Source organism: Diadema antillarum, unplaced genomic scaffold (genome assembly GCF_040938485.1).
Source record: "Diadema antillarum isolate AM-2024a unplaced genomic scaffold, OU_Dant_1.0 seq00000299_RagTag, whole genome shotgun sequence".
NCBI lineage: Eukaryota > Metazoa > Echinodermata > Echinoidea > Diadematoida > Diadematidae > Diadema > Diadema antillarum.
Window position 1 is genome coordinate 120016 of NW_027271322.1, and position 12184 is coordinate 132199.

General features: G+C 38.2%; 1 protein-coding gene across 1 annotated transcript in view; it reads left to right on the forward strand.

Moving 5' to 3' along the window:
* Window positions 1–12184, forward strand: part of LOC139730239 (high affinity cAMP-specific and IBMX-insensitive 3',5'-cyclic phosphodiesterase 8B-like) — a 101065-nt gene that overhangs the window by 48304 nt on the left and 40577 nt on the right. Inside the window, exon 4 of the mRNA XM_071641125.1 lies at window positions 2646–2705. Within this exon, the coding sequence (XP_071497226.1) occupies window positions 2646–2705 (60 nt within the window). The remainder of the gene's footprint in view (window positions 1–2645; window positions 2706–12184) is intronic.

Below are 12184 nucleotides of genomic sequence, written 5' to 3' on the forward strand. Positions count from 1 at the left end.
GCCCCGAAGTTTGCTATGTTCTTTGGTATAATAGTTTACAAGAATGCATGACAGATGAACTTGCGAAACTCAGGTGAGCACGAGGCCCCGGGTTTCTTGTTATTTTTTTTCCCCAATATATTTGTTATCTTTGCCATTAGTGGAAATATGCATTTCATAGAAACATTTGCATACCTTGAACATGTAGCCCGTGGACCTTCAGCAGTTTATTTTTACATAAAGAACTCATTCACACTGCTAGAGAAAACTTTTGACACTAACATATCACAATGTCTCATTGGACTGACTAGGTATTTGTGCCGAAAGCCTCCTGAAACATCGCCAGAAAGTTTGCATACTTGAGTACTATATCTTCGTCGTTATATGGCGTTTTCTATTATTATTTGCAATGAGAGCACTCACTGCAGGAAAAAGTAACTCAGTATGATGAAAACTGTGGTGTGGTCTATCAGAAAAGAGAACAAACTGAAGTGTGCGTTTATCTAAACATTTTCTGAGGCATAATCACGATCCTAAACGCATTTGACATATTTTTTCGGGGGTCAGATAAACGCAACCATGTTTTCAAACGTGTCTAGAAATGCCGTGTTGAAACGCCATTCAAAAGGCATTTTGAAATGCATTTGAGACCACGATAGCCTTTCTGCGAATAGATAAACGCAATGCCGTTCTGAAATGCGTTTATATCTCAAGGTCAATTCGCAGAGCTGTTTTTGGTTGTGTTTTCTACCCATTATTTGCGTGTGAATGATGAGGCATGTTTGGTGGTATGCAGCTGACCTTTACTTCCTGGGTCGAACAGCACACAGCAGCTGCACAGTGATAACACCTGTATGATGGATAGATAAACGCTGCACCCTGAGAATCACGTTTCAAACCACGTTTGCAAACACCATTCCAAACACATTTTGAAACCTGATTCTCTCTCAAGTTAGATAAATGCAGCCCATGTCAGACATGAAAGACTATTTAGTTTCTTCCCAATTATCAGCTCTCTGTGATATTAACTTCAAATCAACAATTACCTCCAGTTTATGTGTAAACATGCAGTGTGAGCTACATGTATGTGATGAACAAAATGCTTCTTTAAATTCAATTTCTGTAACTGATATTTCCTTATGCAAATTATCCACAAGCCTGGTTACGAACAGCCTTGCACTAGTTTGTGGATGTTATAAGAAACATGTTCATTTGGTATAGAATTGTGAAACATAAAAAAACCAGAAAATCAAACTTTCAAGCAACACATAAAAGATCTCCTGTGAAAGTGTACAGAAAATTCTAACAAAAGATTTGATTTCCTTTGCAACATGAAACCCCTATTCCCAAGAAGATATTGAATTCCTCCTTTGACTGAAGTGTGCAATTCTATCATATTCGATTGTTCGCTTACTTGGCCTGGAGTTGAGATAATGGATACTCTTCTCTATTGTCTCCCAACTGCCACATTAAAAGGTCTCCTGTCTTCACTATCTTAAATTGGATATGAAGATGCCCATCAAATGCCTGTTTCATAACATACAAGATGTACGTAACAAATGATAATATTTTGTAAGCCAGTGGAGGCGACTGAAAGCACTTGTTGTCCAGTGCGTAATTACTTTGTGCTATCACCAGTGCAGTACTAATCTACATTTATCTTCCACTTGTTGATTTTGTATGATCTGTCAGGACCTATTGAAATTTGTGAATCCAGGCTTCTGGAAAAGTGTGACGATTACCTATGTGTTGCAAATTTATGTACTATCTCCTTTGTTCTACTGGATGCTATTACCAATACAGTAATCACAGCATAACTGGGCACATGATCATTGGGAATGTCAGTTAAATGATGTACACCTCCTTGGAAGATTTCAAGTGCATGCTTTTTTTCACTGGATGGTTGGGCAAAGACCTCTTATAAGGGAGACACTATTTTTTTTTCAAGCAATCTTTATTTTTCTCACACTCATTACACAAAAGAGATATTCTTTTGTATCAACAACCAAAACAAAACAAAAAACTTTACAAAGACTTTGTATCAGTTGCTGTTTATATATCAATATGCATACAGTACCTACAATGCAAGATTTCTGTACTGTTGGTGCGAGATCGTATTTTCATGAAAGCAATTCCAGGGTGTGATATCATCATAATTCTCTTCCATGGTTCTTTTATCTCAAGCTATTTAAGGGACTGTACAGCACTAGCTGAGGTGAGGATTCAGCTCGTAACGTTTTGCAAGATATTTAGAAACCACTATTTTTAAGAGCATACAATTCCAGGGGAATCAAAAGTTTATTTGAAGAAGATCGGTTTTGAAATGACTGAGATATCTAAAAACAAGGTAAAATGAAGAGATCCTAATAAAAGTCATGGCCTGTCAATTTTATTAGGATCACTTTTTTTTATATCTCTGCCATTTCAAGACCAATTTTCATCAAATAAACGTTTAATCCTTCTTGAAATTACATGTTCTTTCATATTACATAAGAGGTTTCTCATTATCTCACCAAAAAATGTTATAAACCTGACATTAGTTCTTGACCAAAACCTTACGATCCCTTTAAGTACATGTCTTAATAACTTTATGACTTATGATATATGCAAGGTGTGTTTGCATCTCACGTGTGTTTTGTGTTTGGTTTCTCCTCAATTTATCACAGGTCATTGCGAGCCACAAAGTCGAGCAAGCACACAATCATCGTGGCAGTGACCAAACGGAAGTAAGTTGCTCCAGCCCATATTTATATTAATATCAAGATGGCCTTTGTATCCAGCCTGGCATGGCTGCATCATCTCTGGTGTGATGATTGTTGCCATGGCAACATGACAGTTTGTCAGCTATTAGACAGATTAATGGGGATGCAGATATTGTCAAGTGACAGGGGCAGAGATGAAGAAAAGCAGAAAGTAGAGTGAAGAATAGTGAGGAATAGACACAAATGAGATCTCAGGAAGGAGATGAGGTAAAAAAAGAAAGAAATTAGATATTAAAGGGACTGTGCAGTACTGGTTGAGGTGAGGATTCATCTTGTAATGTTTTGTGGGATATTCAGAAACCACTCTATGAAATGTTAAAGAGTGTGCAATTCCTAAGGGGAATCAGATCAGACAATCAGTTTTGAAATGACTGAGATATCAAAAAACATGGTAAAACAAAGAGATCCTAATAAAAATCGTGGCCTGTCAATTTTATTGGGATTGCTTTTTTTGGATATCTCAGCCATTTGAAGACCAATTTTCATCAAATAAACGTTGAATCATTCTTGAAATTACATGCTCTTTCATATTTCATAAGAGGTTTTTCATTATCTCACCAAAAAATGTTATAATCCCGATGTTAGGTCTCGACCAAAACTACATGATCCCTTTAAGTATGTAATATACAGTTGTCACAGAGCATTGGGAATGATTGTGTAAAAATATAAAAGAGAGAGGGAGAGTTCAAAATAGATATATTGAAAGAGAGAGAGAGACCAAGAAATGGAAAGTACTAGTGTATTTACTGTGTAGGAAGACATAGCTATAGGGAGAGAGTTATTGCAAAAGAAGAAGAGATGTTCCTCTCTATGTAAGTTTCAAAGAGAGAGAGAGAGAGAGATAGAAAGGGCATAATACATAGAATATTATGACCCAAATTGATTGAGTATACACATACAAAGAGAAGATTTCAGAGACATATAATTCACTTTTAAATAGAAAATACATTGTGAAAAGAATGTTCCACTGCAGTGTGTGGGAGGACATCTAGACATTCTGTTTGCCACATTAACAAGATAAGATTTCATGATTTATTAAAGACACATAAAACTGTTTAGAATTGAAGAGAAATGTTCAGTAGAATTAGTAACTCAGTGAGATTAAAAAAGTTAAAAAGGGGTTGTGTTTTGTGCATACTGTGCACCTGGTTGCAAACTCTCTCACGGGTGCTGCAATATGACGTGTGTGAATAATCTGTGCTGTGATGGCAATGAAGTCTCCATTGTATGTCTGTGATCATGTCACACCTGGTAGCAACTTCAACATGTTACACCAACTAATCATGTTTGCAAGCCATAAAAAAAGAGAAAACTCTACCTTTGATAGATATCATTGACTGTTGTTCTCTCCCCCTCTCGCTCACTTGCACTCCTGCTCTCTCTCTCTCTGTCTCATTGTAAACCACCAAAATTGATTACGCTCAATCATTTAAGATCCATTAGGTGCAAATCAGCCAATGTTGAGGAGCAGTTTCATGCAATGCTGACTGGCAAATCAGCAGCCGTACTGTCAGGGGGTAGAAAAAGAATGATTCATAAATACGCCCAATATGACATCACACACATGCACGCACCGTCTCGGCGGTGATATTGAATTAGCTCACAAGCGACTTCAATCAGGCCAGGGTGTGTGTCATAATAGCCAATGCAATTAGGGGTTGATTTAACATGTACGCCATGTAATAATGAGCAAAACAATGTACAGTCTGTCAGTTGTGGTACATTGGATCTTCCCGTCCATCTTCATTCTTGATTCAACCAAATCAGTAAACGTTTCATGCAGTTTGGAACAAATCAAAATGTCCAGTGACATCGAAGATCAGACACCAAAAAATAGGTATCTAATCTTAACCTATGTTCTTGTGATTTCATAAATTGAAAGTGCAAAAAGAGGGATTAAAATTAAAACTGCTTGTGAACACCATTCAAATTTACGATAGCTTCTGGTTACAAGTGTTCTTGCATTTAAGTGCTTGTAAGTTAAAGAGCAAAAAATCATATATTTGGTATTAACATCTTGAATTTCATTTACACCAGTTTAGTGCAGCTAGTGGTTCAACCGCTCCAGGGCATACACTGTACCTGCCCAAATGCCTAGCACACCAAGAAATTGTCAGACAAAGAGATTATGATGAAAATACAGAAGAAAGATATTTAGCGAGATGCACACCTTTTTGTTCATTCCCACCCCAACATATGATTACAAAGTATACAATCGGATCATGCAGTAATGAAGTATATATTACTGGTTTACAAAATTTAGACTTGATCTTCAAGTTAGTATAGAATAGTTGAAATTGGTATTATTTGTAGATAAATAAGAATTAAAGAATGAGCAGTGATTATGCCGATGTAAAAAAACAACAAGAATAACCCAGCAAACTTAGTACAGAAATGAAATCAAGAGGTAAAAAGAAATAACAACAAAGTACTGTATCTTGAACAATGTTGCATGAAATTTATTGCAGGAGATATGAGCTCGAATTCTCAAAACAAAATTGAAACTTGTTTTGTGTTAATATCATGGCCTGAACTCAACTGGTACAAAATAGAATGAAATGTCCTGTTTACCTTTGGGAGCAGTGATTTAAAAAATGTTCAGGATATCACATTTGATGCATATGTGTACATTGTAGGTCAGTTGTATCACAAAACATCCTACCATATAAAATTTTCACAATAAAGCCTGAAACATAAGGAGATATCACTATTTTTCCTCAATAAACCATAACTGGACGGTTTTGTTTGGAAACATTTTTATTATAACTATTGTCCACGTTTTGTATATTTAACTATACTTAACATCGATTATATTGGTTCAAATTTTTACATTGGTTGTTTCTATCCATAACTCTCATTTAAGAATTATTTTGAAGCACTAATGATGGATATTTGTTTCAGCTGCAAATGGTAAATCATGCATTTAATCTGTCCATATTAAATTTTAATGATATGATGTTGAAAATATGGAGTGCAGATGTAAAGGTGTGAAATAGAATGAATCTGTCACTACTATGATATCGAAATTAATCATCATTTACATGGAAAGTTCTTGGTAATGAATTTAAACCAAGTGAAAAGGTGAGCGAGGAGAATCACTCTGACATGATTGCATGTTAATGAATTTGAATGAAAGTTTTATCAAATCATGCAGGAAACTCCATACTACTGAGGTGTAATGGGTTGTCTTCAGTGCTTGATGTGAATGGCACGTCTTTGACACACAGTATGTACTGATCACTGTCATCATGAGATGTTAACGTGTTCAACCTTTTTTATTGTCAGAAAATACAGTAGAATGAAACTCATTTTGTGAGAAGAGATGTGATGTTAATCAAATTTCAATCAAAGCTGTAGTTGACCAAACAAATCATTGGACAGTGCAATATGAATGTTTTTTTTCTCAGGCATGGCAGATTTAGTGATGAAGCGCAGACTAGGAATTATAAAAGACAGTGTGCTAGATCAGTCATGATTTTTTTTTGGGTCATATTTTGGATATTAATATTGCAGTTTCTGCATGAATGTGCAACAGAAGTGTGTAATTGCAAAATCTTAGTGATTTTTTTTTTTTTTTTTGGGGGGGGGGGGGAGGGGAGTATTTAAACTGCTACAAATCCATGCAATTTAGTTGGCATTACATAGAGAAATATTAAAGTCTGTGTGTGCATTCAGAAGAGCTAGGAATCATCAGAACCTGGGAGCCTTTGTCTGGCTGCCGTCAGTGAAGAACTTTTTGTGCATTAAACGTGTCAATCATTTCATCCTCGAATCAACCCAGTGAACAGTAGGAGGGAGGAGAGGAAACTATTGTCCTGTCTCTCTCCTCCAGCAATCAGAATGGGAATGAAAGCCAAACAGCAACCAGCGTTTCACTTTTCGAAGTTGATAACGAAGAAAAAAAGAATTATTGAGAAAAAAATAATGTTTCCAGCAGTATTGAATTGAGAGTTGGTGTAGGAAGGTACATGTACGTTGGATGGACCAGGGCGGTCTTTCATCAATTTAGTCAGCGCTGACAATTTCAGCAAAATCCTTGGTTTTGATTGGCTGGGATGCTCTGGTTGCTGACTGTTACTATGGTGATTGTCAGAGACTGACAACTTGTCAGCGCTGATAACTTTCATGAAACGGTACCCTGGAGCAGATCCAGGAATTCTGTAAAGCGGGGGCGCCTTTACAACATGAAAGGGAGGGGCACACGTGCCCCCTCATTTTTTCTTTTTATTTCTTTTGGTTTAATCAAAAAATAAAGAGGGGGCGCGTGCCCCGTGTGCCCCCCGGCCTGGATCTGCCACTGATGGACCATGTTGAATCAAACAACTGGAACTGTGGAAGGAAATTTTGTTTGTACATTGTAGATGTCATGAGAGGTAATAGTGTGTAGTTTGCATGAGTGCTGCTTTTAGCAGGCATCTCATCTGTCCTGATAGATGCGGTTCCATGACAACGCAGGTTTGTTTGCTGTTGGCCAGAGAAGTGGTGCTGAGAGCACCCAGCATGATACATGCACAACGGCGATCTTGTGGTATAGTGTACGTGTATCCAATGTTAGTGTGTTTCCAAGTGTGCAAGACTTATTAGTGGGCATGTCCAAACTCAATTTTTCTCTGTTTTTTCTTTTTAAGGGGGGGGGGGGCGGTTGAGAGGGATCTTTTTTATGCAGAGTGTCCATTTATACTTCATCTGTCATTCCCTTATAAATATCACCTTGAAATATGGTTTGTAAAAAGATAACAGTAATTTCCTCATCAAATGGTGAAAAATACTCTGCCTGTTGAAATACCAAGGAGTTTCATTTATGAAGCTGCAGGGTCAGAATATTAAAGTGTTATATACATCAATGTTTTGCTTTCACTTTTTTAATATCTTTCTGTGAGATAGAGATCTGTATTTCTCCCTTTTTTTTCCCCTTTTTTTGATTTGCATATCGGATGGCATACAACAGGAAGACAGACCAACTTGTCACTCATGAATATCAGAGAGCATTATGTGTGAATGCTTTTTCCCCATAAATGTGTTTATGTGCACGGGCAGAGCAATATCGCTCAATGAAAGTCAAAATGAGCACACCTTATTGACCTGGGGCAGAGGCTGTTAGTGCCTTACATCCCCGAGATGTTGTCACAGATCCCAAAGATTGCTCTGTAATTAAACTGTCAGTCTCGTGACATTTATTTCTCTATTTCTTCCTTCTTTTCTTTTTTTCTGTTATAGAAAATAATTGTTGGCTCAATTACTGACACTGCTCCTGATGGGTGCAGGGAAAATTGCTGCATCAATCATCACGCTGCATATTATGTGTACCTCTGTTTGGTGATGTCAGTGTGAGCACTCATCAAAAGTTGTATTTCTTGTCCCCTGCTCAAAATTTCATGCCCAAGATTCAAGGAAGCGCACAATGGCAGGAGTTGATGTGTACATCTAACTGCCTCACCTTTTTTTTTTTTTTTTTTTGGTTGTTGTTATGTAAAGAACAAGGAAAGTGTTCATTTTGTGTCCCCTCCCCCCCCCCCTCCCAAAAAAAAAGAGGAAATTGTGAAATGCTCTGACTTGGAAGTGATGAGTGGTACAGTGCTCATCGCTTAATCGGGAGGGGTCGGGAGACACGTTTTTCTCCCGTTTAAGTGGTGCTCCTGCTTAAGCGATGGCTGGTACTGGCCATGCAAACCACACAACATGAAGCCCAGTATGTGGGCATTACACTAAACCATGCACAGTTATTAAACCCAACGATAACCACAGCAACAATTACAGATGCGCTATGACACGCAGACGCAAAGTTGCAATAAGGAAAGACACAGCAGTCTCGTAATTTTGGAAAATGCATCATGTGAACATACCTCCATACATATGATCCACAAAATAACGCTTTTTAGAGTTCTAAGTACATAATCAGTCACGATGCCTATGACCCCATCAATGCAGAGAAAGAGGCAGCTATGCCAACTTCCAACACGCTGTCTAAAGTACATGCATGTTACGGCGACACTGATTGTAATGATTGTACAAACACATTTTTCTCACGTTCATACCCCCCTTGTTCTGCTGCCACACACGAACATACACACACTGCATGCATACTATGCGCAAACATGAAGAGTATGGGCCACATGCGGGAAAGGGAATTCTCCGTATCACACTGAAGGGGTGGTAAGCGAGTGTAAGTGCATGAGTAGAAGCTGACGACGCTTGATAGATGACCACCTCTGTGCTACGTCTTACTGCCCGACACTGATGCCATAATCTATCGGGAACTAGTTAGAAATTAACCCTTGTGGTGCAGAAATGACATCTGTGCAATTATTTCTAAGGATTGGCTTATTCTTTTTAGACATTAACTAGAGAGGGGCCGTCAAAGGCGGCAGACCCACGCCTTGTACAAAGTCGTACAAAGTCGGGGTAAACATAATGTGCATTCGGTCATCTACCAGAATTCGGTCACTTAATTGCCAGTGTGCTTTATCACCAGCCAGTGAGTTCTACCAAAGATCGTACACTGAAGTGTACGATCTTTGGTTCTACAGTCACATCACAAGCAAATCACATCATTTCACAACAGGAAAGTCCTTTAGTCTCCTCCAAAAATCCATCGAAAATCCCAAATTCTACCGTCAAAAGTGCAGAATCGGAACTTTTCCAAGCGCGCGCGAATTAAGTCCAGTTTTAAGAGTATTGTCTACGCGACGGGTCGCCGAAACAGCGCTAAAAATTGAGAAATACGCCGTTTTCTTGCGGGATATTTTGATTATAGCAAGCCAAGAGTGTGATGATATCAAAAGTCGTACGAGTGTACGATCTTTGATGGTATCCACAAAAGCGCAAAAGAAAAACAAAATGTACGTACCCCCTAGGCAATTACCCCTATGAAAGTATGATTAGTGTCCACAGGCATTATTCAATGCAAGGGTTGAATGCAAATGTCCACTGCACCAGTATTCGGTCACCAACGAGCGCCGCAACGTCCCCGATGCAATTTTGCACCGACAGTGTAGAGCGCGATGCATTTTCAGCGGCCTTGCACACGCATTGACATTGAGCGCGCATATCGTGCAGTGTGACTGCGACCGAGCAAATGCTCCTCCAACGAAAAAAACAATCAATGTTAATTTGAAAAATCATCAAAATACGGGCCAGTTTGTGACGACGGAGAACGAACTTTCATAAATCTAGAAGGACATAGTCCCTCAAATAGGCCTAAACGTAAATTTCGGAATTCTTACGAACATTTGAGCAGCGAAGTCGGATCGTTTGGGAGTTTATGTTTTCGTATGGAAGCGGAAAATCGCAAAGTGAGAAACGGGAAATTTTCGGAGTGGTCACTATACCATGGGGTCAAAACTTCAAGGTCACTCAGAATTTGCAAGGGTCAACCGATTATCACCAAAATCTAATCGATTCTTTCCTGCCATTATCCAAACAGCCCCTGAACATTTCGTGCAAATCCGTTTACCCGTTCTCTTGTTATCTTGTACACAAACAAACAAACAAACAAACAAACAAACAAACAAACAAAAAAAAACAAACAAACAAACAAACATACGGAACCCTTTACATAACCCCCTGCCGATTTTCCTCGGCATGGGTAATGAAGGACAATAGTAGTGTTTCAGCCAGATTTGTTCCAATAAAGCGGTTCACAGTTCCGATTAAGCGGTGGAAATAGCACATGAAAAATTTGTTACATCAAGTTTTGTTGCACTTAAGCGGGGTTCCCGCTGTAAAAGCAGTTCCCGATTAACGGGTGAGCACTGCACTAAGCATTCTTTTGATTAGATTAGGTAGGGATTGGAGTACCCGACTGCTCTGACCAGCAGATTGTACTGCACATGCCGGGGGCTCCCTCTGACTTATCGTGAAGAAAAACATCTTCTCTGTCCCAGAATATTTTTGTGGAGACATTGGAATGGAATCAAGTGATGCCTGTGTACGAGATTCGTCCATCCATAATCCAGGCTGCACATAATGTTGGATATTTTTTTTTTCCAGGAAATATCCACAGTGCTTTGAAAATGAGTGCTGCTGACAGGATTGCTGCAAAGAATGTGAATTGAGGGTAGAATGATAAAGAATGTGAACTGAGGTTAGAATGATAAAGAATGTGAACTGAGGTTAGAATGATAATGAATGATCCTCGTAGCAAGGTAGGAGGTCAATAGGCACATCACTTTGAGTCTTTAACCACAGTCTAGAGCCACAGAAGCTCCACTTTGCAGTTTGTGCTGTAGCTTCTTATTTTCATCTCTCTCTCTCTCTTTTTTTTTATTCATTGTTGTTTCCATATAGAGTAAAAAAAGAAAATGTAAAATCCCTTTGAGTCCTTTGTTGTTCATGATATAATTGTTTCTATTCCAGAATCTTTCAAAGCTTCTTGTGTATACACTTGATATGCACTTCATTCTTGAATTGACAACATATTTTAGAAATCTTAAGGCCCTGCTTCTCTTTCAAATTGACATATTTTTGTGCAGTTCTTTCTGATTATATAACAAATGTAATGAAAACCATAATATTTTTGATTGGGTGATGGTGTTGCATTGCATTGGGGCTTCTTCATGCAAGTGTTGGAAAGTTGATCAAATGTGCGTTGCATCACTAAGCTGTCATTATCTTTGGGCTTCTGCATGGTTGACTTCATGGGTTTATAGGTCAGAATAAGTGGAAAAAAGGTGGCTTCAATTTTTTTTTTGCTTGCCCAATTAGGTAATTCCAAACACTTGTCCCACTTTGATTTTTCACTTGCCCTGGGAAATCGGGCAAGTGCTTATTTAGCACCTTGTTAAATTTCAGCTTACACTTCCAAAGTGTTCAGCACGCAAGTCTGAGTTAAAGGGATGGTATAGTATTGGTTGAGGTTAGGATTCAGTTTACAACTTTTCGCAAGATACTTAGAAACCACTTTATGAAATTATGTTAAAGAGCATGCAGTCCTAAGAGGAATTCAAACTTTATTTGATGAAAATCGGTTTTGAAATGGCTGAGATAACCAAAATCAAATAAAGCAAAGCAATCCTAATAAAAGATGGGTCCCATCTTTTAATTGAGATTGCTTTGATTGGGCTGTCCCGGCCATTTCAAAACCGTTTTTTCATCAAATAAACTTTGAATTCCTTTTAGAATTATATGCTATTTCATATTTCATAACCGGTTTCTCATTATTAAAAAAAAAAGTCATCATAAAAAAGCATTGGAAACCTGAAGCCCATCTCAACTGAAACTGTATCATCCCTTTAAACATTGTCTCAACAATGCTTAACCTATTAGGCACCAGGCTTGGATTGTGTGCCACTACCAACAGAAAGAACACATACATTTCTCTCTGTTATTGGATATTAAAGTGCAGAGAAGGGTGATACAGGTCTGGTATTTAACAATTCAAAAATCACAAAAATTTCAACACACCCACAACCCACATATACACACATGCTCGCATTGGCAGATAG